The sequence below is a fragment of the Neomonachus schauinslandi genome, chromosome 4, assembly GCF_002201575.2.
Source record: "Neomonachus schauinslandi chromosome 4, ASM220157v2, whole genome shotgun sequence".
Taxonomy (NCBI): domain Eukaryota; kingdom Metazoa; phylum Chordata; class Mammalia; order Carnivora; family Phocidae; genus Neomonachus; species Neomonachus schauinslandi.
The window spans coordinates 85,326,739-85,353,979 of NC_058406.1; the positions used below are offsets into that span (position 1 = coordinate 85,326,739).

The window sequence follows — 27,241 nt, forward strand, 5'->3', positions numbered from 1 at the left end:
ATCACAAAATTAATTACCCATTATTATTATTATCAATATTATCAATATTTAATTTTGATAATATATGGCATCCTTTAAGGTCTCAAAGGCAAGAGGTTATGTCAGTCTCATTTCCTGTATCCCCATGAGAAGAAAGAAGTAGTGTATGTCTCAGCCGAATCTATTCCACGTTCATATAACCTTATTCATATTCAATTTTTAATTTCATACAGCTTAAAAACATTCAGATTCTGTTATTATTTTATAGTTGCACAGAGTAAAACAGCCCACTTTACTTTCCCAATGCATACTTGTTGGTCATCATTACTCTTTCCATGTATATGTGTTTCTTCTCATCTCTAAAATATAAGGTAGAGAATTTAGTTTAACAATCAAAAGTTTAATATTAGATGATGCACTCTGAAAACAAAATCCCTTGTTTTGTGTATTGTGAATGTGTGATTCAGAAATGTTAAGGTCCTAGGAATTCAGTCAAAGTGTCTCTTGTCGAAGAACATAGAACTAATAGTTTATACTTACGAGCATTTCATTAGATTAATCAGACAGGCTATTTATTTAATAACTCATTTTAGTTTACTAAGCCTGTTTTAACAAAGTGCCACCAACCAAGTAGTATAAATAACAGAAGAGAAGTCCAAAATCCAGGTGGGGTGGTTCCTTCTGATAGCTATGAGGGAAGGATCTGTTCCAGGCCTCCCACCTTGGCTTGTAGATACAGGGCTGTCTTCTCCTCTGTGTCTCTTTCACATTGTCTTTCCTCTGTATTTGTCATCTCTGTGTCCAAGTTTCTCCTTTTTATAAGGGCAACGGTGATATTAGATTAAGGCCCACCCTAATAGCTTCATTTCACAACTTGATTACCTCTGTAAAGACCTTATCTCAAATAGGATCACATTCTAACGAACTGGGAGTCAGGAGTCCCGGGTATGAATTTTTGGAGGACACGATTCAACCCATAACAGACTCTAAGGAATATGCATTTCATACTCCTGTGGGGCAGACCAAACCAACACTCATTAAGAAGAAGTGTATGATACAAAGAACTATGTAACTGGGGCTAAAATTGTGTGGAAAGTATGTGTATGTTCTAGGAATTCAAAAATAAAAAATAAATAAAAATAGCAATGTGCACTGGAGTAATCAGGAAACATCTGAGACTCTGATAACAACAAACAGTAAAAACAAAAAGCTGGACTTTAATAAAATAGAATTTAGAGAAGTATAAGAGATGGAAAATAGCATATAAGGTAGGAGGAAGGGGTGAGAGCACAGAAGTATGAGTGATTAAAAGTGCAAGACATATTCATGTCACAGTGACTAGATGAGCTGGCGCAGATGGAGAAAGCATGTTGAAGAAAAATAGAAAAGAAGGTTAAGTTAGGTGGGAAATGAAGTTTAGGCTAAAAGGAAGCACGTAGTGTATTTGAAATCTTGGGAGCAGAGTTTGCAATTGATCAGTTATGAAATAGGAAGTCACTGAAAGTTTTTGAGCAGTAGATTGACAGTGATTGTGGTAGGATGCAGAAATCTTCACAATCTTGTACTCCTTCCCACATTCATGAACTTTCTTATGTAATTGTGCAGGTCCTCCCATTAGGAGGTAAAGACTATTTTCTCTTTGCAATGAATATGCTGGTCTGTGATTTACTTTCACTAATGGAATGTGGCCCAACTGATACCATAGAAGTTTTGACCCTGGCCTCAAATTAATGGTTGTGTTTTCTTTCTCTCTCTCTCTCTGTCTCTCTCTGTCCCTCTGTCTCTATCTCTCCCTTGTGATCACCTGTGAAGAAGCCTGCTAGTAGAGTCTGCTAGAGGATAAGATATCATGTGAAGGAAGCCTACCACAGACAAGGTCATTTTTGATCACTAGCCCTCAGAAGACCATTTAGTTGCCTACAGACACATGCATGACCACAAGCAAACAAGATCAACCTAGCCAGATCTAGCAGGCCAGAAACTCCTCCCATCTAACCTATAGACTCATGAGTAATAATAAATACTTAATAAGTAGAGATGGGCAATTAGAATAAAGAGTAAAATTTAGGGAACGGATCTAAGAAGGAGCTCAGACTAGGATACTGGTAATAGTTGTGTAGGTAAGGGAGTCATGAAAAACATTTTGAGGAGAAAACTGGCCAGGTTTGTGAATTAAAAAAAACAATGAGAGGGAAGAATTAAGGAATTTTATTTGACTTTCTGCCGAGTACTTAGATAAACTTTTGCCATTTCCTTTAAACATAGTTCTAAAGTGATTTTCTGTGGCTCAAATGAGAACTTTCCTTAAGCTATTTCTTTCAACAGTTTGTCAAGATAAACCTAGTCATTTTGGGGTTCTAAAAATGGTAAACTCTATCAAATATATGGCCACTGTTAAACATTTCACAAAAATAAAGTCTTTGGTGGGGATGATGGGTTTAAAATATAAACACCAAAGATATCCTGCTTCTTGAGAGAGAAGCTTGACTTTTTGTTATGGCAACAGCTAAGAGGTTGCATAAGAAACCTTAGGTCTTTCAGTTTGTAAGATTTCCACATGCTCCAGTCCCAGAGCATGTACAAAGATAGAGCCAGATGAAACAGTTCTGCTGTCCAGCTGCCAAACTCATAGTGCTTCTTTATACCCGTCTTCTAATCTAATCTGCATCCTCATTTCAAAGGATGTGCCATCCTAGGAGGGAGGGATCTTTCAAGACAAGCATGGGAAGCACACCCCCATAGATAACAACAATGAAGACATGACTTATTCTTTGTTCTGACAAGAAGTGAAGATAAAATTTTGAATATTTGATAGCTTAATGGTCATGAATATATTTGTCGAGGACAGAAGAATGGCAATCTTGGGTTATTTAAAAACATCTCTCATCAGATGATTAGTTAATTTTATTTTACATAGGTCTATGTTAATGTGTATAATGTAAACTTTCCTTCATCAAATTTCCTTAGAAAATGTTAATTTGCTCATAAAGAACTCTTCTCAGACAAAGCATTCATTAAAAGAGAAGACATTAGGGGCGCCTGGGTGGTTCAGTCGGTTAACGTCTGCAAAAGCTCAGGTCATGATCCCAGGGTCCTGGGATGGAGCCCAGCCCTGCGTTGGAACCCTGCTCAGTGGGGAGTTTGCTTCTCCCTCCCGTCCCTCTGTGCCTCCACCCTGCCCCCCCACCGCTCATGCTCTCTCTCAAATAAATAAATACAAATCTTAAAAAAAATATATAAGAGAAAACATTACACTTAGGTAAAAATTAGTGAGTGAAGAAGAACAGATAAAGAAGAAATGATGTCTTCTTTGTTTCCCTTTGATTCTTCAGTTCCTGGGATTCTTTGAAGGTCTACATCTGTATATCAGCTTCACTTTTGTTTAACAGACGTGTTGCTTAATGGTGGCAACAACGTGGAGATATCAGGAAGCCTAGTGTTTCAGATGACGATGCATATGACAGATACAGATTTGCATCACTGTGAAGGATTCTTGCTGAGAAGCCTTACATCCTTAGTAACAGATGCCAGGGTACATATTAACCTAGCACCGAGCCTGCCTCCACATGCTCTATTTGAATGAAGTCACTAGAATTAGCCTGAAGATCTTCTGTTTTTAATTTTGGTGTCTATGATTCATCTTTCCTTTTTGTTACAAATGAGAATTTCATGTGAAAATAACTAATTGCCATGCCTTTTGCTGATGACAGGACCAGGGTATCTGTGCAACTTGTTCCCAATATGTGATGGTTAAAAGAAGAAACACAGAAAGAGCAGAAGCTCCATTTACCTCCAATGTAGGAAAAACCATCTATCAAAGTTGATGCTTTCTAGGCTCTTCGATTTTTTTTTTTTTAATTTAGAAATGGGGGCGCCTGGGTGGCTCAGTTGATGAAGGGTCTGCCTTCAGCTCAGGTCCTGGGATCGAGGTCCAGGGTTCAGGGTCCTGGGATCAAGCCCCATATCGGGCTTCCTGCTCAGTGGGGAGTCTCCTTGTTCCTCTCCCTCTGACCCTCCCTCCTCTCATGCTCTCTCTCTCTTTCTCAAATAAATAAATAAAATCTTTAAAAAAAAGTTCCATCTTAAAGGTCAGGCAACAGAGGACATACAGATATGATTTCTTCATTTGTCTATTTACATGTTTAAATATATATTGTGTGCCTACAATGCCATGATCTTTTTACAGCTAGATAATATTTTTCATATAAATTATATATAATTATTTCCATATATTTGCTTATTCTTTACGTCCCAATTTTTACTTATGAAAATTTCAACATCAGAAGACACAACTATATAATAAGTTTTAGCAGTTGATTTCTCTGTAAATGTATGTTTTCTGTGGTTGATAATGTACATAAACTTTTATTTATGTAGGAGACAGGTGCTTGCCCGTAGTGATGTAACCATGTATTGTTTAAGCAATAACAAGTTGTTTTCATATGTATTCTGCAATACTATATGAGATACGATAGGAGATAGAAAGCCAATTGATAGCGCTGTGCCAGATGTCATTTGTTTCCCTGGGACCCATTAGCTCTTCAGATTTTAGTAAATATAACTTTTCTCTGATTTTATGACTTATGTTCTTAAAGGCTAGGCAAGTATAGCTTATTTTAAGATGTATCCAGTAAATGGCTGTAGAATATTTTTAAATGATAAAATATAGTAATTTCTTCTTTCTGATTATTTTATACTGGTCCTTCCTTTTAAGTCATGCAGGTGTTATTACTGTAATCCAAATCCTTATTATTGCTCACTTAAATTTCATCAACAGCCTTATGGCACTGGGTCCCTATCATCCGACCCAACTTATAGATCCATCCACATAAGATGCCCACTAGGCAGTTCTGAGAAACTGCCAAAATAGTCATTCTCAACATTACTTTCATTATGACTTTGCCTTACTCAACAACCAGCATTCCTTCTTTATAACCTACTGCATAATATCCGGACTCTTTTGTATGATTTTCAAGCCATTATAACCCAACCCAAAATATAGGACTTGACGTTACACCACACCATTGGGGCTGTATCAGACTCCTTGTTCTCTTCATGTTCCACACTCACATATGCTTCTGGAATTCTCTCCTGGGTTTCCTCCATAAAGTGGTCTTCCTTTTCTCCCTCAGACACACACATCCAGACTCTACAGACATTTTGTGGACCTACCATCTTTCTCATGAAGCACACTTACAAACCAACATTTATTGTTCCTTCAAGTTCTCCAAACATCTCTTTATAGTCAGAACCTTGATAATAAACTGTTCTTTTAGATGTGATGGTTTTCTTTCTCTTATTAAACTATAAATAAGGATATAGTGCAGACACTTTATGACATTATTCTTTTGTAAAGTTGGTATATATATATATATATATATATCTTTGATAGAGACCTGTCTTCATCATGATGCTAAATTATATACTTGTTCATCGATTAATTGATAATTAAATGACTCAAGATTTCTGATATCAGTATTTCATGGTTCAAAACCACTTGACTCTATCTTTAGAAAATATCTACTTACAAATTCTACCCCTCTACCCCTACTTGGCTACCTCCCTCCTACCCTGTCATGTTCCCCCTTCCCTCTCCCACTCTATTCCTGGGTTGGGGATTGAAGGGCCAAAGTGGGGGTGGTAGGGTCTGGAAGTTTGGGGAGGGGAGGCCCCTGCACAGAGAAAAAAAATCTGGTAAGATTTTCAACTCTTTCACCAAAAATCTAAAATAAAATATTAACTTACCTAGTCATATCTATTTTCTACTTTTAGTTAAATAGTTAATACATTTAGGGTTTATTGTTGTTATCACTGGTTTTCTTTTTCCACTCTTATTTTTCTCAGTAGTGAGGTAAAAATCTATACAGTTATGTGGAAATAACTAGGTAATAATTTATCTAGTATGCAAACTTTGTTTCTATATAGCTAATAAATTTTACTTACATAAAAATACAATTCAGGGTTTTTAAATTACATTTTACTTTATAGAATATTAGCTATGATTATTTTCACTCAGTAATTTCATTTTCCTGAAATAGATAAGATGCCAAAACTCGTGTCATTAAAGAATTGGTTACACAGACCTTTCCACCATGTTGGTCTGAGGGACCTGCAAATCCATCTCTTTCTTAGAGGACGTTTCACTTAATTTACTCTGGTCATCTCACATAGGGTGGGCACAGAAGTGTATGTTGCTTCAGGAGAAAGTGTCTTTTTGCCTTGGACCTACTCATTTCCCTCAGTGAAATGAGTGAAATGAAAAATAGCAGGCAGACATTTTATTTATACCTGAGACCCTAAGGTGATGGTGAATCAAGCTTGAAGACTCAGCTTACTTCGTGCCCTAGGTTGTCCCTAGAATAAGATCTGCTACTAGGACATATGGTTTGCTCTTCAAAATCTTTCCATTATGGAAAAAAAAAGGCCTACTTCTTTATTTCTTCATAGACATATATAGGTAATTTAAAAATAGGAATGTATTCCTCAGTGTTTTTTGTGTAACTTCATATACATAGTATTTTAGGTAGAAATACCATCATTAGGTTATTATAAAATAAGTCTTAGTTGTTACATAAAACATTTCTGATGTTATTTCAATTTACTTTTTTTTAAAAGGTTTTATTTATTCATTTGAGAGAGAGAGCATGAGCAGGGTGGGAGAGGCAGAGGGAGAGGGAGAAGTAGACTCCCCGCTCAGCTGGAAGCCCAACGCGGGGCTCCATCCCAGGACCCCGGGATCATGACCTGAGCCAAAGGCAGATGCTTCACCGACTGACCCACCCAGGTGCCCCTCAATTTATATTTTTAGAAAGAAAGCATTAACAGTGGTTCTGTAACTCTTTTCTACCTCTGCTTTGATCCTGACCAATCTCTTTATAAATATTGACTATGGATTTACTAGCTAGAAGGTAAATGGGGATCCTGCAAGTGTTGCTATGTATTAATTCTGAGCATGGAATGCTTCTAGCAGGATACACTTCTGCAAGATTTTCAGTTGTAAATAATCCTGTCATCTCTGGATCTCTGAGGGGCAGCTGCATGAAGAATTATTAGTTATATGACCATTCCATCTATAGAGGCCTAGCAATGGGTAAAATTTGAGAGACTCTAAAGCCTACTCAACTCATCCTTCAGGAGAGCAAAACACATGCTGGGAAAAGAGGATTTGACAAGCTGTGTCTGATGGGTGTGCCGTTCCTGGGTATTTACATGGCTTATGCAGCTCCTCCTGTTTTGTATCGTTTCTGACCCATTTGTAAAGCTTGGATTTTATGGGATCCTATTTGCTACTTTGGACTTCTGTGATCATGCAATTTGTATAATGTTTTACATTTTTAAAATTAAATCTTTATAAGTAAATAGCACACGTGTTCTTAGCTATGATTTAGAAAGGAACTTATGCTAGGGTGATTATAGTAGCAGTGGGAAATCCAGAGCAGTAGCAACTATTTATTTAGCTCTTGGTGTGTATCAGTGTGCTAAGCCCTTCATTAATTCACTTATGTCACAATTACTCAGCATAGAGGACTAAGCTTCAGGATCGTTGTCTTTCATGGACACCATCTAAGCCCTTGAGAGATCTGCTAGAAATACGTTCTCATAGTCATGCAATTGGTAAAATTTGCCCAAGTAAGATCCTTTCACTATGATCTGTTAAAAATATTATCTTTCCACTCCAACTTCTCTTTGGCATTTTTTTCTTGTGTTGAATGGTGTGGAAAGAGGCAGCAAGGAGGAATTCCAATTAAGGACTCATTTATTCAGGATTTATAGGCTAGGTTTACATGGTGAGGTATAATTATATGGCTCACAGTTCATATTTATGTACACTTATTGCCAGTAATCCTAGTGTAGGAATGGCTTTATGGAATAATCCTATCACCCACTGTGTTATAACATAAAAAGTAGGAAGACAGAGTTTGTATCATGGCATGCATCTGTCTTACGGTGCCCAGAGCCTGAAATCTATTGGTAGTGGAAAGAAAACAAGGTATAAAATGTACAGAAATCAGAAGCTAGCCTGTGAAAAATTCTCACAAATATATAGTACATATATGAAATAAATGTATAGAGCTTTTCCTAAATTTAAAATAACCCAAAAATTTTAAAATACTTACCAATAACAAGAAGTGAAATTGAAAGAAACAGTTCTAAGCGATTATGTTTCTTGTCAACATAATGTTGATAAGAACATGTTAGAAAAACTTATTCTTTCTACTAGAAATTAAATTATAAAATTCTCATATGAAGAGGCACTCAGAGATTGAAGCCAAAAATAAACAAACACATAGAATAAAAGTATTACAAACGTACTTCAGAGAATTAATGAAAACATTGATTTTTTTTCCCGATTGTCTGATACTTTTGATATGGGTCCGTTTTTTATAATTAATAATTTGTTGTAAGACCTTCATTCATTTAAAATTATAAATTCTGTAATTTTTTTGTATTTGTAATTTTGTATTTTTTTTTTAAGAGTAAAGCCAAATTTTGTGTGCATCAGGCCCAGGATCCACCCATGCCAGGATCTATCCAGGATCAACATTATTCTCCAGAGTTTATACATGCTTGGGCCAAGACTGGAATGTCATATAATATGCTTTTTCTTTTCCACTGAGCTTCTTTTTGTTCAGATTAAATCAGGTATAAGGGAGAGAAAAAAATCCAAAGCAATAAAGAAGACCATATCCATATGTGCAAGGAATAAAAAAGGATGGGCAGTTCAGTTATTTATTCATTAATTCTATTGAGTGCCAAATTTGAGACTGTTTTGTTTAAATGGGCAAATAATACAGCTTCCCCAGGGCAGGTCAATATGCAAAATATTCTCTCTTATTGCTATATATTCATTAAATTGGCTGACGTATGGAATTTCTCTTGATAAAAAATATTACTTTATGTATAATTTAGAGACTATGTAAAAGTTCTGGAAATATTTCTAGTGCTGAAATTGTGAACATATGTTTGAGACTTTGCAAAATGTTTAATTATGAAAAATATCTTTCTGAAATTTTAAGTATAGCCTACCTTAATTTTGTAAATAGAGTATTACCATGTGGTGTTTTTATTTTAGACATGTGGAGAATTTAAACAACTTATCTCTGAAGGAAAATATTCTTTTCCAAAAGTATAAACGATTCTAATCTGGATGGTCAAGAAACAGAATCAAAAGCCTTTTCTGCAATAGAGAGTAATTTGGAACCTATTTAAGAAAGAGAATGACCAATCCAGGTAGACAAGACTTGAGTTTATTTATACGATTCATATCGCCCTTCTTGAAAGGACATTTACAAACTTGATTTCAAAAATAAAAGAACTTCTGAATGACAAGTGTTCACGTTTTAATTCCAGTATTACAGGTATGCTCTTTTGTGATAAATTATCAGTTGAAAATGTTCCAGTGAAATCTGGTATCAATTAATTTAACACTTCATATAAGAAATAAAACATTTATTTTCAAGTCTTACATATATTACTTAAAATAGATACAAAGTTCAATTTGTAACTTTAAAATTTTACTGCTATAGCAAGCTACCTGGAAGAAAATACCTTAGTGGAAAAAAAAAATGTTTTGATTGCTTTAATAAGTATGACTTTTAAAACAAGCACTGTTAGTAACAATCCACCCATATGCTGTTTAAGAATTAGGCAAGTCAAATAATGTATGATATTATTTTGAAAGAAAAGAAATAGTATTTTTTGGGCAGGTGCAGGTAAAATAATATTTGAAGATTATTATAATAAGCAACTTGGAATCAAATTCAAGAAGTTGGTCGATTAAAAATTATAACATTGAACAAATTCATAAATAATTGCTTAGTTCCCATCTTTTAATATTAATCTGCATGACTGAAGCACACTGAAAACAATGAGATGAGATAAGGTAGTAAAAGAATTGTACATCTGATTGTTTGCTTGATGGAGACATCCGTTTGTTAAATAGATTCTCATACACATTTTCCTGTCCAAAAATATAAACTTACTTATTTTCCATATACACAAGGATTCTGGGAAATCCTGGACTCTGAAAAGAAAAAGGCTGAGGTATAGCATTGAATAAAGCATCAAAATGCATGATATTTTTGGCTGAAATTCAGCAAAGTTACTGTCAGTAGAGGAGAGTTGATCCAAGTGTGCTTCCGAGAGTCTTCTAGGTTTTTGCCCCTCTGAGAAATTTGTTGGCGACATCAAATAATTGAACTCTTCAACATCAATATATACAAAGGCATTTTATTATTAATCAAAGAGAGGGAATTAGAGTCATCAGAAATTCAACTTTATTTTTTCATAATACATATATTTATTGCCATCATAGTTCTGCAATTCTCATAAAATTAGAGTCAGATGGAATTTAGAGACACGTGCAAGTTTTGGAAATGGACACATAGATAACAGTATAGAACTGTACATAAAATAATTACAATTTATTAAACACACTGTTTTAGCACATCCTTGATGGATGGGAATGAGCACCATATCTTTTATGAATATATATTGTTCTCTTCTTTTTTCTACAGCACCAAAGAAATCCAAATAGGAAAAGGAGAGATGAAAATTGGGAATCAAGAATAAGGCCTGTTTCCATCTCAGCCACACTATCCTGTATTTTTATGATTTTCGAAGCTTTTGTCATGTAAAGATTCTGCCCCTGCAAGGGCATCGGTATTTCTAATCAGTACATATATATGTAGCAAGTTGTTTTCTATATACCATCCTTATTCAAAAACTTGCATGTGGCATAAAATGGGTTGGTGGCACCAAGGTATTTTTTTCTGTTGATTTCATATGTTCTTTGTCCTAATCTTAGCCAAGGAAACAAACAGGACCAACTTCAAATCCAAACTTCTGATTCTGATCACCAAAGTCATTGATCATTACATCAACGATAGGTACTTGATCAATTTTCGGTGTATTGATTTCAATCACAGTTTTTTCATAGCCTTTTCTGGACTGTAAAATTGAACAGAAATACAAAGTTACACAATCATTTCATAGTTTTATATGTTATTTTTTTCTTAAGCCTCTGAGTGGAGGTGAGGAGGTATGAAAGAAGAGAGTAAGAAACAAATTTGCCATTATCACGTGCAATTAACTCTTGTCATCACTGATGTCATATGTAGTTTTAAATTTAAATATTATGCTTAATATTTAGCTGTTATTACCCAACTATAATATTTGGATACATTGCACAGTTGAAGAGAATCTTATTGAATTGATAAATACAGTTTAATATGAAAACTGATGCTAAAATTGGGTCGGGCTCCTTCATAATAATGTATTCTTACCATTGTAATCATACTACATAAATATTCAAGGTTTCTTAAGATACAGTATAGAAATTATAGTGCACAAGGTCAAAAGTCAAAGCATTTCTGCTGCTATATATTAATTTTGTGAATGATTATCAGTACATAACTATTGGGAAATCCAAACACTTGCTACTTTTAATATGTTTTATTTTCTCTTCTTTGATCTGTGGGTACCCTACTCACTTCTTGAAGGCATGGGCCTATTTCTTTGTAACTGTGAGTTCTTCAGTCATCAGCTACAACAATGACTTTTTTTAGTGTGCTCTCTGGGTCATTTTCTTAAATAGAATTCCCATTTGTGTGAAAAGGATAGTTCCAGAGAATAGAAATAACAAAAAATGATAATAACTGCCTAAACTTGTATAATACAGAACCAACAGACAAGCTCCTTACAAACAAAACACAAGGGTAAGACTTCTCTATGGTATAAGTGGTATAATGTTGATTCCTTTATCTGTCATTTTAGAATCATGGATGAAGGAGACAAATGAAATAAAGTTTTTGATTTATTTTTTTCATTTCAAGAATAACTAGCTACAATAGTATTCCAGTATCAGGAATAAGTCCATAGAAATAGCATGTGATCTAAGATTACCTTCTGTTATGGCTTTTAGAATATGTGTCTATATGTATGTTTCAGAGTGCGTGTGTATGTGTGTGCATGAGTGTGTGTGTGTGCGTGGGTGTGTGTGCCTGTGTGTGAATATCCATGGCTTCTAAGATACTGTATTTTAGTGCCAGTGTTAAGCATCAGATCTTAATAACAGTTGCCATCCCTTCCACGAGAGCAACCTGGCTTAGGGCCAGACTGAGGTGGTCACCCACTGCCTCTCACCCTGAGAAAGAAGGCAAAAGCCAGGATACTTACTGCGCAGCCATCATACAGTGCTTTGATGTAAGGGTTGTTGTCATAGGACATCTCCTCATCATTTGATCCCAGGAACCGAAGTGCCTTGTCGTAACTTCCTGCTGACACATCGTACCAGGCGGCTGACTGATGACAGGTGTAGGTGAAGTTTTGCCGGGCGGAGGCAGTCAGCAGTTTCAGGAATGTCATTTGCACCATATTAATGGAATTTCCTTCAACATCTAAATAGGAAAGCTGGGAATAAAAGAATAAAAAAGACACGTAAAGATTCTTTTACTCTTTCATGTTATAAAAGGATAAAAATCACTGTTGACAGTGAACTGTGATCCCAGAAGCACATGGATGAATCCATAGGCACATTTTCACTTAGGGAAAGAAAGTGGGCACAGAGGGTCAGAAGACCCAGAGATGGGATTTTATGAAATCGCTATTGTACGCCCACCCGAGTTACTGTAAGCACTACTTATCTTTGAAAAAAATCACTTTATTTTTATGCTTCATTGTCCTACCCATTAAAAATTTCCAAAAAAGTGCTTTTGTTTCCAAGAGATCTTTCATTTTATTTGTGTATCTTTTTAAATTAATGATTTAAATAAATTTAAATTATAGATTATGAAGTATCTTTCATTATGTTTCTGTATCTTTTTAAATAGTGAAACAGGGGCGCCTGGGTGGTTCAGTCGTTAAACATCTGCCTTTGGCTCAGGTGATGATCCCATGATCCTGGGATCGAGCCCCACGTAGGATTCCCTGCTAGGCAGGAAGCCTGCTTCTCCCTCTCCCACTCCCCCTGCTTGTATTCCCTCTCTATGTCAAATAAATAAATCAAATCTTTAAAAAAAAAATAGTGAAGCAATGGGTACTGAGGAATCTTGGTGCAATGCAAAGGTTACCTATTTTAATTTTTTTTCTTAGAGAGAGTGCACGTGATTGGGGTAGGAGCAGAGGGGGAAGGGGAGGGAGGGAGAAATAATCTCCAGCAGACTCCCACCTCTGCTGAGCACAGAGCACAAGGTAGCTAGATCTCTGGACCCTGAGATCTTGACCTGAGCTGAAAGGAAGAGTCCTCATTTAACCGATTGAGCCACCCAGGCACCCCTTAATGTTTTTTTTTAATCTCACCTACTTCTTTAGAAAATTTCATAGTATATCCACTTGGCCCAAAATTTTAAACATGTTCCTGCAGTTTTTATTTTGGGGCCATAGTTTTCTAAGGTGTTTGGTCTTCTATTTACTGCACAGACCTGCCTGTTTGTTTATTCTTAGATGATGTACTTACTCACCACTGTGTCACCAAACATAATGCCCCAGGTGACACAAGTGAATATTTGTTGAGTCAGTAAATACTTATTTTGTGAAAAGTTTTCAATTAGCAATAATCGCGCCTTGGATAAACCTCATTGGCTATGATATTGCCACTGTGCAAAGCTAGTAAATACTTATTTTGTATTTAGAGCAGGAAGATAATTGAAAATTACTAAAACTCTTTATTAAATTCATAAATTGTTTTATTGGGTATAATTGTAATACTGGGGTCAGCTGAAACATATAAACCTAGATTTTTTTAAAAACGGAGTAGGAAATTTACCTAGACTATAGATTTACCTGATGTAGAGGCAGTTATCTATGACTTTCTTCCTTATTGTTGAATTTACTTAATCCTTACTGATTAATAGCTTAGATAGTGAGGAACCTTGTTTGGTTGAAGAAAAAAAGGCCACTTGGGAAATGCACACGAAGGAAAACAAACCAAAACAACAAAAAATAATACCACACACACCGTTCTGTGTATGTATTTTTAACTTCTACACTGGTAAGATGTCCCATGGATATCTAATGTAACTTGAAGACTGCACTGAAGAATTATGGGAACTGGAGAACTTCACTAAAATTGTTAATTAATTTGTGTAGGTTCCCATAGGATGATAACTATAAAACAGCCATCGTTGGAAAATAACAGCTTTTTAAAGAACATTAAAAATTGAATAATTACCTGGATAAGTGAGAAACTTTCATTTAAAATACATTCTTATTAATATTTTAAACACACATGTATTTTTAAACAGCTTTTATAATATAAATTTAGTTTTGGCACAAATCTTAAAATACCTACAACAAATTATTAATAATGAACTGGTCATTGTATGAAAATATCTAAGTGAACTTGTGCTCTAATCCAAATAAAAGGTCAGGTCAGTCAGTTCACTTTATATCTACATGTAGCAATCAGAAAAAACATTTCACATTCCAAAAGTTTTTATTGAAATAGAGAACAAAAAATAATTTATGTATCCTCTATACCTGACATTTCTAACAATCTATTTTTATGATGTCTATCAGGTACTTAGTGGAATTCATACTTTATCTGATCACATTATTTTGGTAAGTTCAGCATATTTCCATGTATTTTGATACAAAACATTTAGACTTTTCTAAAATACCACAGTGGTCTAAGAGATATAGATGGAGCAAGCCAGAGAACACATGGAATCCAGGATAGTATAATTTAGACTTTCACAGTCCGGGTCTAGAGATATATAATTTGAGCTTCATTTATGAAGTGTAAGACAAACCATTTCATGTTGAGGTAATAACATACCAGTTTTCCTCTCTTAAATTCACTAAACCAGCTTCCTGGTTTCTCCTTTGGCCATGATGATATTCTTACCTGTTGCAAAGGAACAGGAAAATTAGAAAGTAGGTAAAAGTTAGGAGCAGTATTGTTTACGTACGTATCAGTAATTTTCAGTAAGACTAAGATGCCAAAGAAGTTTTAAAACAGTCTATCCTGAACTACAGAAAATGAGATAAAGAGAAAAATTTGAGAGAGATCCTGTGAATTCCCACTTAGTGAAGACTGAGTCATTTTCTTTCTGTTTTCTTTAATTGCTCAAAAAGAAGGGTGGGTCGGGGAGAATAACTTGCCAATGGCATAATAAGAGCTATAGGGGACACTGGTGGGACTCTTAGGCAAAACCCCTTGCAAAAGAACCTCTCATAATATCAGTTGGAATCAGCCATCAAGGCAAGTACCATCAGTATTCTATAGTGAAGGGAAGCATCCTGAAAGCAGTCAGCCAGTAACTAAGGGTGCCATGCTATGGAAAAGTCATTGGCAGGAAGCAAGCCTAATCATCTTCTGGGAAGAATGTTTAGAATTTTTAATAGATCTGCATTTATCATTTTGCTTTGTAAACATCAGCAAAATATAAGGGTATCTAAGACTTCACTGTAGGGAATTTGAGTTATCAGTGTAAGGGGAGGCATTTTCCATGTGCCCTCATTTGTTTGGGGCTACAGGAATTTTATTATGCTTCGCCACTGGCCACGTTTGATGGGAAACAGAAGTTGCTCTGTCTCCTGCCCCTACTGCCCACCCTTTTCTCACAAACTTAACTTCTCTGCTAAAGAGACTAGCCACACCTAAAAGACTTTAGCTGCCTTAAAGACTTTCTGTGCCTCTGTATGCCCACACCATTTACTAAGAAGGATGTGATTTATTAAAAGATTACAAACAAAGGCAACATTTATCACCAGAAACTGGAGAATATAATTATGCTAGTGAGAAATCTTTCCCTGTATTAGTCATTTGTCTTTATAGCTTTAAAGATAGAACTCAAATATATTGATACTGCTGGGTGAAAATCAAGAAATGTTTTTGAAGAGACTAAACATTTAAAAAGCACGCAAAGGCAGACAATGCTCTTATTTTATGTAAAAGATTATAAATTGTGTATTTTGAACATATACAGCTGTGAGTTCTATCATGTGGTAATTGGAATGAAGAATACTATACATGCACTAAAATTTGAGAATCAGCTGTGCTGTGTCATGGAAAAGCCATAGAATTTTAGAGCACAAGCAGGTGCATAAAGAATACATCTGTGTAAAAGATAAAGGAGAGAAGTATTTGTTAACTCTGTGCATCACGTTGGTGTCTTATTCATGTTTATGCAAATGAAATGCTCTAATTATCCTGTAAGAAAAGCAGATAAATGAAAATATGACAGTATAATTTTCCTGTTTAGTTCAATATTGCAAAAACATGGCAAGAACTGTCAACAGTCACCACCAAAACAGATTGGTACTTACTCCCTCAGATTTTTTGTCTGGATAAATGCAAGTCTCACCACCAGATGTGAAATTACAGTAAACTTTGAAGGAATCTCCTGAGCATCCTTGGTTAGGATCAATCCAATATTCACCTAGAAGTAGGAAAAAATATGTCATATACAAATACATTTATATAAAAATGGATTGCATTAAATATCAAATTTTATTGGAAAGAGAAATAAAGAAAAATTAATACTGATGGATCTTTTCCTACAAGAATCACTTTTATGCTTTTGGTCATATTGGGGTTTGCGTTTGAATAGTTAAAGAGTGACCCTTTGTCTTGTCTGCATCAAAGCTTTGCCCATACACTCTGCCCGGAACACTCTGGTTCCTAGCATGTCTGTTACTTTTAGGTTTCAGCTTAAATGTCACCTCCTCAAATATTAACATTCAATTTATCCATTGTAATAAGTTGCATGTATATTGGAATCAGATAAACTTAACCCTAAATCTCATATGTATTATTTACTACTTAAATCGTCTGAGTATAATAATCACTATATTTTCCTTGGTTTATTCATCTGTAACAATGGAGGTGATAGTATCTACTTAGCCTCAGGGATCATACTTTTGCATTACTTTATAGCATCAACTTCTTGTAGTAAATGTACTCATATCTTAAAAAGAAGGTCTATTTTATATATTTAAATGTAGTTTGCTATTAATGTCATTATCTAAATGGTGCAGAACAAATTTTATCATGTGAATGACTGTGACCATTAATTTTGTGCTAGATGAGTAACGATGGTAAGAGGGGGAATAACAAAATTATTTTAAAATAATTGACAATATGGTTTTTGTTGCTAACAGCTATTGAGAGACAGCATTGATTTACATGTAATGACACTTTGCTTCCCTCCTACCATTTTCTATGCTGCCACTTCATTTTAAATATTAGCTCGAATTATGTGAATCTACTGATTATTAAATTTTAACATTCTGAAATCTCTGACTGCTTAACTTAGTACTAGGACTCTTAAAAATCCAATACGAGGGGTGCCTGGGTGGCTCAGTCGTTAAGCGTCTGCCCTGGGCTCAGGTCATGATCCCAGGGTCCTGGGATTGAGCACTGCATCGGGCTCCCTCTCAGCGGGAAGCCTGCTTCTCCCACTCCCACTCCCCCTGCTTGTGTTCCTTCTCTCGCTGTCTCTCTCTCTCTGTCAAATAAATAAATAAAATCTTAAAAAAAAAAAAATCCAATACCAAGGGCACCTGGGTGGCTCAGTCAGTTAAGTGTCTGCCTTCAGCTCAGATCATGATCCCAGGGTCCTGGGGAGCCTGCTTCTCCCTCTCCCTCTGCCTGATGCTCTACCTACTTGTGATCTCTCTCTCTCTCTTAAAAATAAATAAATAAAATCTTAAAAAAAATCCAATACCAATCTGCTTTATCTTTTACTACTACTGTATATAAACAGGGAAAGTACTCTAATAGTCAATTAGCTTCTACTATATGTCAGATCACTTGAAATATTTATTTAACAAAAACATTTACATTTTTTCTGATTGCACCATTTATAGATTCACATCTGGAACCAACTGAAATCCTCAGAAAAAAAAATACATAAAATAAAGTTAAAAATCATCCAGGATTTTACCAACCAGGATAACCACTCTTAATGGTATATATTATGGTTTTTAGAAATTCTGTGGTATTTTTTATCTTGATTTATTCAGTTAATATTGTCATTAATTTTCTTCAAATAACATAATAATAACTTAATTACTAAGACACCTTTGTTCAATAAATTCAGTATACTATGGATACCATGTACAATTTATCTCTAATTTATTCATCTCCTATATTTACTATCAGATCCCTAAATCAAGTCACCACAATTTTTTGCCTAGATTAATCCAACAGCTCCTTAACCAGCTTCCTTTGATTCTACTTTGCTTTCTTCCAAATCACTTAAGTCATTTTCCACTTTGCTCACTATCGTTCAGCCACAGAGACCTTTCGGTTCCTTGAAGACACCAAGATCTTGTCTTCTTCAAAGCTTTCAAGAGACCCATATCCTCTGCCCGGAATACCCTTTTGATTCTTTGCATGATTGGCTACCTCTTGAAAGGTTTCAGCTTAAATGTCACCTCCTTAAATATTAACGTCCTATTTATCCAAAATTGAATCATCTCTTACTTATATAAATACTCATTTTTTCCACAGTATCTGTCATAATATGTTATTATTAATACTTAGGATTTTTCTGTCTCCATATTTTGAGAATAGTAGCTCAAGGGCACTATTCCTTCTGCGCATCTATGAATCTCTGTCTGAAGAACAGTGCCTGGCACTGCTAAATTAATTAATTAATATTTAATTGCAATTAATTAACACACTGAAGAATTAATAATGCTAGTTATTATATGGAAACCATAGGGAACTGTAGCCCACAGTGAACTTTCCATTTCCAAAATATACAAAAATTTTCCTGACTGCTCGGGTTCTAATTAATCATATGTTGTTTTATAACTCAGCACATGTTGTAATCCTTCACATTTGAATTTCAATAATGTATGATTATCTTAGCTAGACCGGAAGTCTGAATCATTCTTATAAATCACTGCATCACTACCGAACTAAACATATTTTTTTCAAATACACATATCATAAATTTGAAGACCTTGGATATCAGTCTGTATGGAACCCTTAATAGCTACCTGTGTTTTAGTTTTAACAGGCTATGCTTGATTAAGGTAAAACGATTTTATGACATTCTTCCTTTATGGTGGTGGCTGTTTCTGAATCACATTGAACTTTTCTCTCTGTACTGAGTTATTTAGATCTCAGTTATAGCATTCTTATATAATTGACAGAGCAAAATAATATTGTCCCAATGGTAAAAAGAGTGACAAAATATTTCCACATCAAGTGGGAGACTTAAGATCACATAAAGATCTGCCGCTTGTTAGTTTAGTAATTATGTGAGTTTATTAACTAACTCAGGATACTTGAAACTGTTGCCTTCTCAGGATGGATATGTAAACGTTTATGTTAAATGGTAGATATATTAAATTATCCTGATTATCATTACAAATAAATTGTTCACAGTTCTGATTATTTGTGGATCAATGACATAAAGTTTTGCCCCAAGATATCCGAATTCTTAAATATTCTGTTCACCAAATCATTGCTAAACTGATAGGTCAAGTATGATTCAGTTGTGCTATTACTCATGTTAACTTTACTCATATCAATGTAAAATAAGTTAGGTTATGGGATATAAATAATTATATGCTAATGTGCACATGCGTGCACACACAAAACCCTTTCTATGATAGTACAGGGAAAATGCATTTATGTTATCTATAATCATCCAAAAATGATCTTGTCATAATTTAATGAAACCTTATGTAACAGGCAAGGATTCTCTGAAGAGATCTTGAATTGCACAGTGTAAATGACCTTTTCTGTCTACAAGATTGGAATGAATAATCATTTGCTTTAGTTTTATTTAGGTTCTATATTAAACATTTAACTAGAATTAATGAGCTGACAATGCACCGTCATAACTGAGAGGTTCAGTACATTTGCTGTGTCATGTATTATTAACATACCATCTGGGAAGTCAGGATGGCTGAGTTGCAGGTCTTTGCAAGTTCGGGCTGGGTTAGTCTGAGTACCCATTGGAAATTTCATATGTTCGATGTCTTGTTTCAGGGAATTGAGGGAACCAAATATTTCCTCCATTCCATCCGAGTAATCAAGAATATTATCACCTGCATCTGCTTGCATGTTTTCAGCATGTCTTCTTGTTTTTTTGGGTGACAAGATTGGTAAAGGCTGAATGACTTCACCAGGTGGACCCTGTGAAAGAGATAATGTGCATGTAATTGCTTCTGAAGCTAAAATATTCTGCATAATTATTACTGGTTATGTCGTTGTTATAAGAATTTACAGTTGGTTTAGGTTTCCAATGTTTTTCCTAGTTTTCTCTAATTGCTACTATATACACATATACATATATAAATATCGATGTGTAAACTCTAAGTTCTTTTAAAAAGAATCTAGTAGGGATACTGAGGTAGACACACAAATCGGATGATTTCTGGACCTTTTTCTACATAAGTAATGTAGCACAGATTTGTGTGGACATATGTGCATTACCTTCTTATTTATTAATTAGTCCTCATTTATGTGTCTTATCTTTGCAACTTGATTTTAGTCTCTGAAGATTAAAACACCATTTTAGGGTTCTTATGCTACTTAATGAGTTGTCTATTGTGCTTGATAATAATTTATATTATGAAACACTAAACTTTGAAAAATACACATTAACTTATTTCAAATATAGCTTAAAACTGCATAAATTAAAAAGCTTAAAAAAATGCAGCCAGACTTGAATTTGCATATGTGGCAAGAGTAAAACTATACCAAATAGTTAAATCCATGTTGGTATGGATCGTGTCCCACAAAAACTCATATGCAGAAGTCCTAAGCGCCCGTACCTTAGAATAAGACCTCATTTTGAAATGGGGTTGCTCTAGATATAATTAGTTAAGTAAATATAAGGGCATCAGGGTGGATCCTGTTCCAATATGACTGGTATCCTTATAAAAAGAGGAAATTTGGGTGCAAAGACACACATAGACAGAAGATGATCGGAAAAGATAGGAGAAGACAGCCATCTAGGAGCCAAGGAGAGGGCTATGGAACAGACCTTCAGCTCCACAGTTCTCAGAAGGAACCGATGCTCCCCATAGTGTGATCTAGGACTTGTGGCCTCTAGAACTGTTAGATAATACATTTCTATTATTTAAGCCACCTTGTTTGTGGTGCCTGTTACGGCAGCCCTAGCAAAGTGGATCTAACACTTAGTAGTTATGTGAAGCCTGGAAAATGTCAGCATTAACAAATGTTACAAATCATTATTGCTTTTATGGTGATCATTATATATAGCAGGAAAACAAATGCCAAGTATCTAAACTTTCGTCTTTATTCCTAGTGTGGTCAGACATGTATGTATCTTTGTGGCATACAATCAACTGCTTTCATAAAAACGTGACATAAAAAAGTATATAATTTTCTTGAAAAACAAAAACAAGACTATCATAATACATAGTTAATGGATCCTTATATTCAATTAAAAGAAAAATCTTGGCATGGGGACCTGATTATGTAACTAATATAGTGCTATTTCCTAGAGAAATCAGCACTTTGACAGAATGTCTTTTTTTTTTTTTCATCCTTCTTACAAATTCAGAGAAATCACTGGCAGTCTCAGGATGCTAAATGTCAGCATATCAGTCTTGTTATTCTGCACTTACCGGAGGCCCAGGAGGCCCTGGAAGACCACTGTCACCCTTCTGGCCGGCAGGTCCCTGTTTTAAAAAAAAGGAACAAGATGAATGGGGAACAAGGCATTTGAGTGGACTTCCCTGAAAAATGAAAATCCAAAGGCAAAAGTACTTACAGCAGAGCCTTTGGTACCCTTTGGTCCTTGAGGGCCCTAGAAAAAAGGCAAAGGCAAAAGTGCAGATAAAAATCTGGAGAATTCATGACTCCTTGGTATATTTATAAGTTTATTTTATAAAATTCTTTTGTCTTGCACTTACTGGTAAGCCTGGAGGACCAGGTGGACCTATGGGACCAGCAGGACCTGGAATTCCCTATAGAGAGAACCATCCAAATTAGAGTTTTGCTCAGCTATTTTATGCCATGTTTTGCAGAACAAAACACACTGCAAACTTTTGATTATGCAAAATATGTAAGAATAACCTAAAACTTTCCATTGTGAATCTAAGAAATAATTTTAGCAAGATAATCTGTTTTTTTTTTCCCCATTTGCTTCAATGTCTGTATCTTTATAGATATAAAGCAGCCTTCAGAATAATGATTTGTATGTTTTGGGGATTCGATAAATTTTTGTGTAATTAACTACTGAACTGTAATTTTTATGATTTCTAGCTTGTCGTATTTTTAATTTATTACTTTAAGGTTAAGTAAATTTCTTTTTGAAAACATCATTGACTTAAAGAGATTAAAGATGGCCTAAGTCACCTCCTTGGTCATGTTTAATGGAATGTGCTCAGGTGTGTGTGGGGGGGTGTGTGGGGGGGTGTATGACTGGAAAGGAGTAGGAGAATAATTTATATCTTTACTCACTCCATCCCCCTTTGCTCCTGGAGATCCTTGAGTTCCAGGGAGTCCTCTGTCACCCTTTTCACCTTGTTCTCCTGGAGGACCAATCAGGCCGATTAAACCAGGATGTCCCTTTAGAAGGCAGAGAAAAGAAATTTAACAATATGGAAATTACAACCATCTATTAAATTATGGTCATAAAATAACTGCACACTAAATTTATGAAACATAAAAGTAAAAAAAAATGATAAAAACTTTAACCCTTTCTGAAGGATATGTAGTATTAAGAAACTGCTTTTCTCTTACCTAACAGGATCATTTACTGCTTACATTAAGTGAGACTTTTATTGGTGGGAAGGATTATTAGGGAACGAAATGTGTTCTAAAAATACCATCTTCGGTGTTTCATTTACTTAAAATGAATCCCCTCAACTAAGAGACCAATAATGGCCGTATGTAATATTGATGAAATAAACAACTGAAAAGTCATTATTTTAATAAGTATCATATTTTATATGAAATGATTTCTACTCTTCAGAAGTACTTTAGAGACATTTGGAGATTTAAAAATAATCCAAAAAACATTAATGGTATTCTAAAAAGGCTTATTTTCTTTAATTATTTGTTGCAACTCAGCATACATTCTGGAAGATCAAATTACTATTTCAAAGGTATTCTAGTTTAAATTTTTTATTTTCATGTTTAAAAACATAAAAATGGGCAATTTGTTATTCCATCTGTTTATTTTCTGAAGGGTTATTTTAGTATAACCATATGCTTTCTCCCTATGGTTCCTACAAGGGGACATTGAAAAAATATAACACTGAATTCTGATATATTTTTCACTATGACTTTGTATATTTTCTCTTCTCTAAATTCATCTGGGAAGCAGAGGATTGACAGATTTTTCCTTGGTTAGAAGGACAAAGATATTCTTTGAAATTTCCTTTTGAGTGATTCAATCTGCAAAATTATTGTCTCTGCTATTAGAATGTCAAAATTGTAATAACAGATACTTTTATTCTCACCTTCTCGCCCTTGGAGCCAGGTTCACCTTTGAGGCCAGGTAAGCCAGGAGGTCCCTAAATCATGAGAAATAACAAACATACATAGAGTAGGTATGAGTTAGAGAATCATACTACTACTATCCACAGGGCAAATTGGGTTTGGGTAATATGACAGAGTTTGAAAATAATTAATAATGATTAGTGCTTATTTTTCAGGATTCAAAATAATTTTGCTTGTTTAAAACTCCATGGCTTAATATTTAACTATATTTATAAAGCATAATATTGATAAGTTTGACCACAGAAATAGGAAATTAGAAATAAGACATGGTTTATATGGTCTTTAAACTGAAAAAGAAGGATACATTTTTAATACACTAATTTTAGAAGAAGGGATTTCCAAATCATATATCAACTCAATCAGATATTTTGGTGCTAAGCTCAAATACATTACAATATTTCATGTAAAACTAAAAAAAAACCTCAATAAATTTTTGACAGTCAACTGACCTTTGATAACCACTTTTTCTAAGAAAACTCCCAAGACAGTATTTTTAACTGTAATTCCTGAAGAATCTTTTATCTAAATGATTTGTAAATTTAATAATAGAACAATTAGCTTTTTCATATAAACATCTCTATTTTACCAATTTAACCTTTTCTTATGGTCCAAGGACAAGATATTTATCCATTTATGCTAAATTATATTTTTATGAAAATCGTGGCATGACTTCAACAACTAACTCTTAGTTCTGACCCCTACCCATGGAATCATTCATATTGATGACTTTGAAACAAACGTTTTTATAGAATAGTGTATTCCATAGTGAAGGCAATACAAAATATGACCTTTGTTCTGAAATTAATGACAAATGAAACTATGCAGGCAAGAACTTCTGTCAGAAGAAATGTAACCGACACTAAAAGAATGTAAGGATGTGATTGATGAAATCAGAGCCAATATAAGGCTACAAAATGTTGGTCACTACTACCTGAAATAGTAAGGCAGCCGGAAAAACAAAGCAAAAGATTTCTACAGTTTCTCTATGAGTTTGAATTATTTATATCGAATTGACTTTTAGAATTATAGCTTCAGTGACAATTTTTAACATGGCACTTAGAAAACAAATTGTATTAACTTTTACCAAACTATACCATGAGTGTTCACTATTGTATCTTCTTCAAGGCTACCACGAGCAATTTTTTTCCTCTCTACCCAGACACTTAGAATCTTCCATGTGAAAGAGCATGTTAAGTCCCAGTCCATCATTTCTGTGAATTTAAAGTATTAAGAGCCATGGATCTGATCCGAGGAGCATGATGTAATATAAAAAGTATGGGCTCAGAATAGGATAGACTTGGGATAGAAGCCAGCCTCTCTTATTAGCAATTTAAATTAGCTAACCAAAAAGAGCTTCAGTTTTCTCATCTATAAATTGAGGATTATAATTCCTGTCTCGTGAGATTGAGTAGATGAGCCTTTTGCACTCCTTAATTTCTCACATCTACACCTTAAACTGAATTCCTGATCATCAGGGGAAAGTAAGAATAGGGTTCGTACAATTAGTACTGTGTAACAATAGTATTTTGGGCTAATATTATATATACTTATATTTGTTTTAATTCATGAATGAATTTGAAATTCTCTAAGTATATTGATATAAAAGTGGACAATTTCCCTACATCATTCTATTAACAATAGATACAAATTTTTTTCATATAAAATATGTGCAATTTTAAATGTGAATGTTCTAATAATATTCTTTTTTTAAAAGATTTTATTTATTTATTTGACAGAGAGTGAGAGAGAGAGAGAGAACACAAGTAGGGGGAGCAGCAGAAGGAGAGGGAGAATCAGGCTCCCCACTGAGCAAGGATCCTGGATGCTGGGCTCAATCCCAGGACCCTGGGATCATGACCTGAGCCAAAGGCAGATGCTTAACCCACTGAACCATCTAGGCACCCCTAATAATATTCTTCTAATAAGGAGAAAATTATTAATTATCAGACATAAATTTATATTAATTCAGTTTAGACTTTCTTTTGTATAAAAATAATCATGCCACTTTGTTAAATATCTGACAGACAAAACGTAGACGACAAAGAAACTACCAAAGTTACTTCCAAGTACCTTCTAAGGCTGGGTTTAAAAACCAGATTTTCATCTTGTTTACAAACACCCTATCATAGTGGATCTCAAAGTGTCATCCTCAGACCAGCAGCGACAGCATCATCTGTGAACTTTTTATTAGAAAAGCAAATTCTTAGGCCTCATTCAGACCAACTGAATCTGAAATTCTGGAGTTAAGAGAACAGGGATCTGTTTCATAGGTTTGATACTCAGTATGCTTTGAGAGACATGGCTCTGTGCCATTACGTCCCAAATCAGGTTAAATCAATATGCAAATCCGAACAGCATAAAGGATCTCATTTATGTTAAAATAAAAGCATTACCTATTTAGTTCTACTAGTTTAATAATTTTTAAATTAAGGTTATATATTTTACATCTACTCTTTTCTGATTTTATCAGAAATGCATGATGAATCATTAGGAAAATAATGTTGCCCAATAGCACATTTTATTATTTTTTTAAAGTAGTTTTTTTTAAAAGATTTTATTTATTTATTTGAAAGAGAGAGAATGAGAGAGAAAGCACATGAGAAGGGGGAGAGTCAGAGGGAGAAGCAGACTCCCTGCTGAGCAGGGAGCCCGATGCGGGACTCGATCCCGGGACTCCAGGATCATGACCTGAGCCGAAGGCAGTCGCTTAACCAACTGAGCCACCCAGGTGCCCCCCAATAGCACATTTTAAAAAGAATAATATCAATGAGTAATGGAAACAAATAATTTATGGAGACCATGTCACCATCAGGATAAATGCCAAAGACTCTATATGTTAGAACAAGGTGGCATAAAAAAGTATGAAAAAAATGGTTCTAATAAAAACGTAACTTCATGAAAGAACCATATGCTTGTACCCAGAGTAGAAACCTTTTAAGAATATTGGTTAAACCTGACATAAGTAAATTAAAAGTAAGTACATTCTCCAGACCGAAAATACAAAACTATGCACAGGCCAGATTTTTTTTCTTTCTTAACTTTCCATTTTACATTCAAACTTTTTTAAGCATATGATATACTTTACAGCAATTTTGCTCTAAGTGAGAGAACTGATAGGGGCGCTGCTTGCCGGACGTCAATATTCTAATCACTGCTTCATTCAGAGTCTCAAGTCTAAGCACACATTAGTTGGGTGACCTTGGATCTATTACTTATTATCTCTGAGCTTCATTTATGAAGGTACTCTAATAGTAATAACTGTATCATAGCATTGTAATAATGAAAGAGAAACCAGACCTACAAAAGTACTGTATAAACAGTGAAGTATAGCATTTTTGAAAAGTTACAATCAGTTATCAATCAGCCTTCTCACCACATTCTTAGAGTATAAGCTAAAATGGCAAAAAAGAAGGAAAAGGAAAAGGAGAAGAGGAGGAGGAAGAGAGGGAGGAGGAGGATGAAAGAGAAGAAATACTGGAATTCTGAGTACTCAGGCTTAATGAGAAATATACTAGACATTGGGTTTATGCATTTTAAATCATTTCTATAAATGTACATAAAAGAGTTAGAGGAAACGAGGATTAATTCCTCTAAGCTAATAATTTCTTATGAACTTGAAAACATTATCTGAGGATGAATTTACCAAGCAAAATCAGTTTCTTACCATTTTCATCAGTTGGAAGTAGAAATTGGTAAAGTTAATGATGTTGATAGCAGTTATAAATAACCCTCTGAACTTGGAACATATCAAAAATATCAATTCTGCATATAAAAATGTTATTCCAAGTACATATTTTCTATTTCCTATTTAGGATATTGTAA

General features: G+C 34.6%; 1 protein-coding gene and 1 pseudogene across 1 annotated transcript in view; both read right to left on the bottom strand.

Annotated features, from left to right (window-relative positions):
* Positions 1 to 9,867: 9,867 nt before the first annotated feature.
* Positions 9,868 to 27,241, bottom strand: part of COL11A1 (collagen type XI alpha 1 chain) — a 206,989-nt gene continuing 189,615 nt past the window's right edge. The window contains exons 59-68 of the mRNA XM_021690257.1: positions 23,380 to 23,433; positions 22,376 to 22,483; positions 21,826 to 21,879; positions 21,684 to 21,719; positions 21,538 to 21,591; positions 19,828 to 20,077; positions 16,249 to 16,361; positions 14,756 to 14,824; positions 12,157 to 12,390; positions 9,868 to 10,929 (exon numbers count right to left, since the gene is read on the bottom strand). Coding sequence (XP_021545932.1) covers positions 10,783 to 10,929; positions 12,157 to 12,390; positions 14,756 to 14,824; positions 16,249 to 16,361; positions 19,828 to 20,077; positions 21,538 to 21,591; positions 21,684 to 21,719; positions 21,826 to 21,879; positions 22,376 to 22,483; positions 23,380 to 23,433 — 1,119 coding nt within the window. The 3' untranslated portion in view covers positions 9,868 to 10,782. The remainder of the gene's footprint in view (positions 10,930 to 12,156; positions 12,391 to 14,755; positions 14,825 to 16,248; positions 16,362 to 19,827; positions 20,078 to 21,537; positions 21,592 to 21,683; positions 21,720 to 21,825; positions 21,880 to 22,375; positions 22,484 to 23,379; positions 23,434 to 27,241) is intronic.
* LOC123324611 lies at positions 13,435 to 13,586 on the bottom strand (annotated as a pseudogene).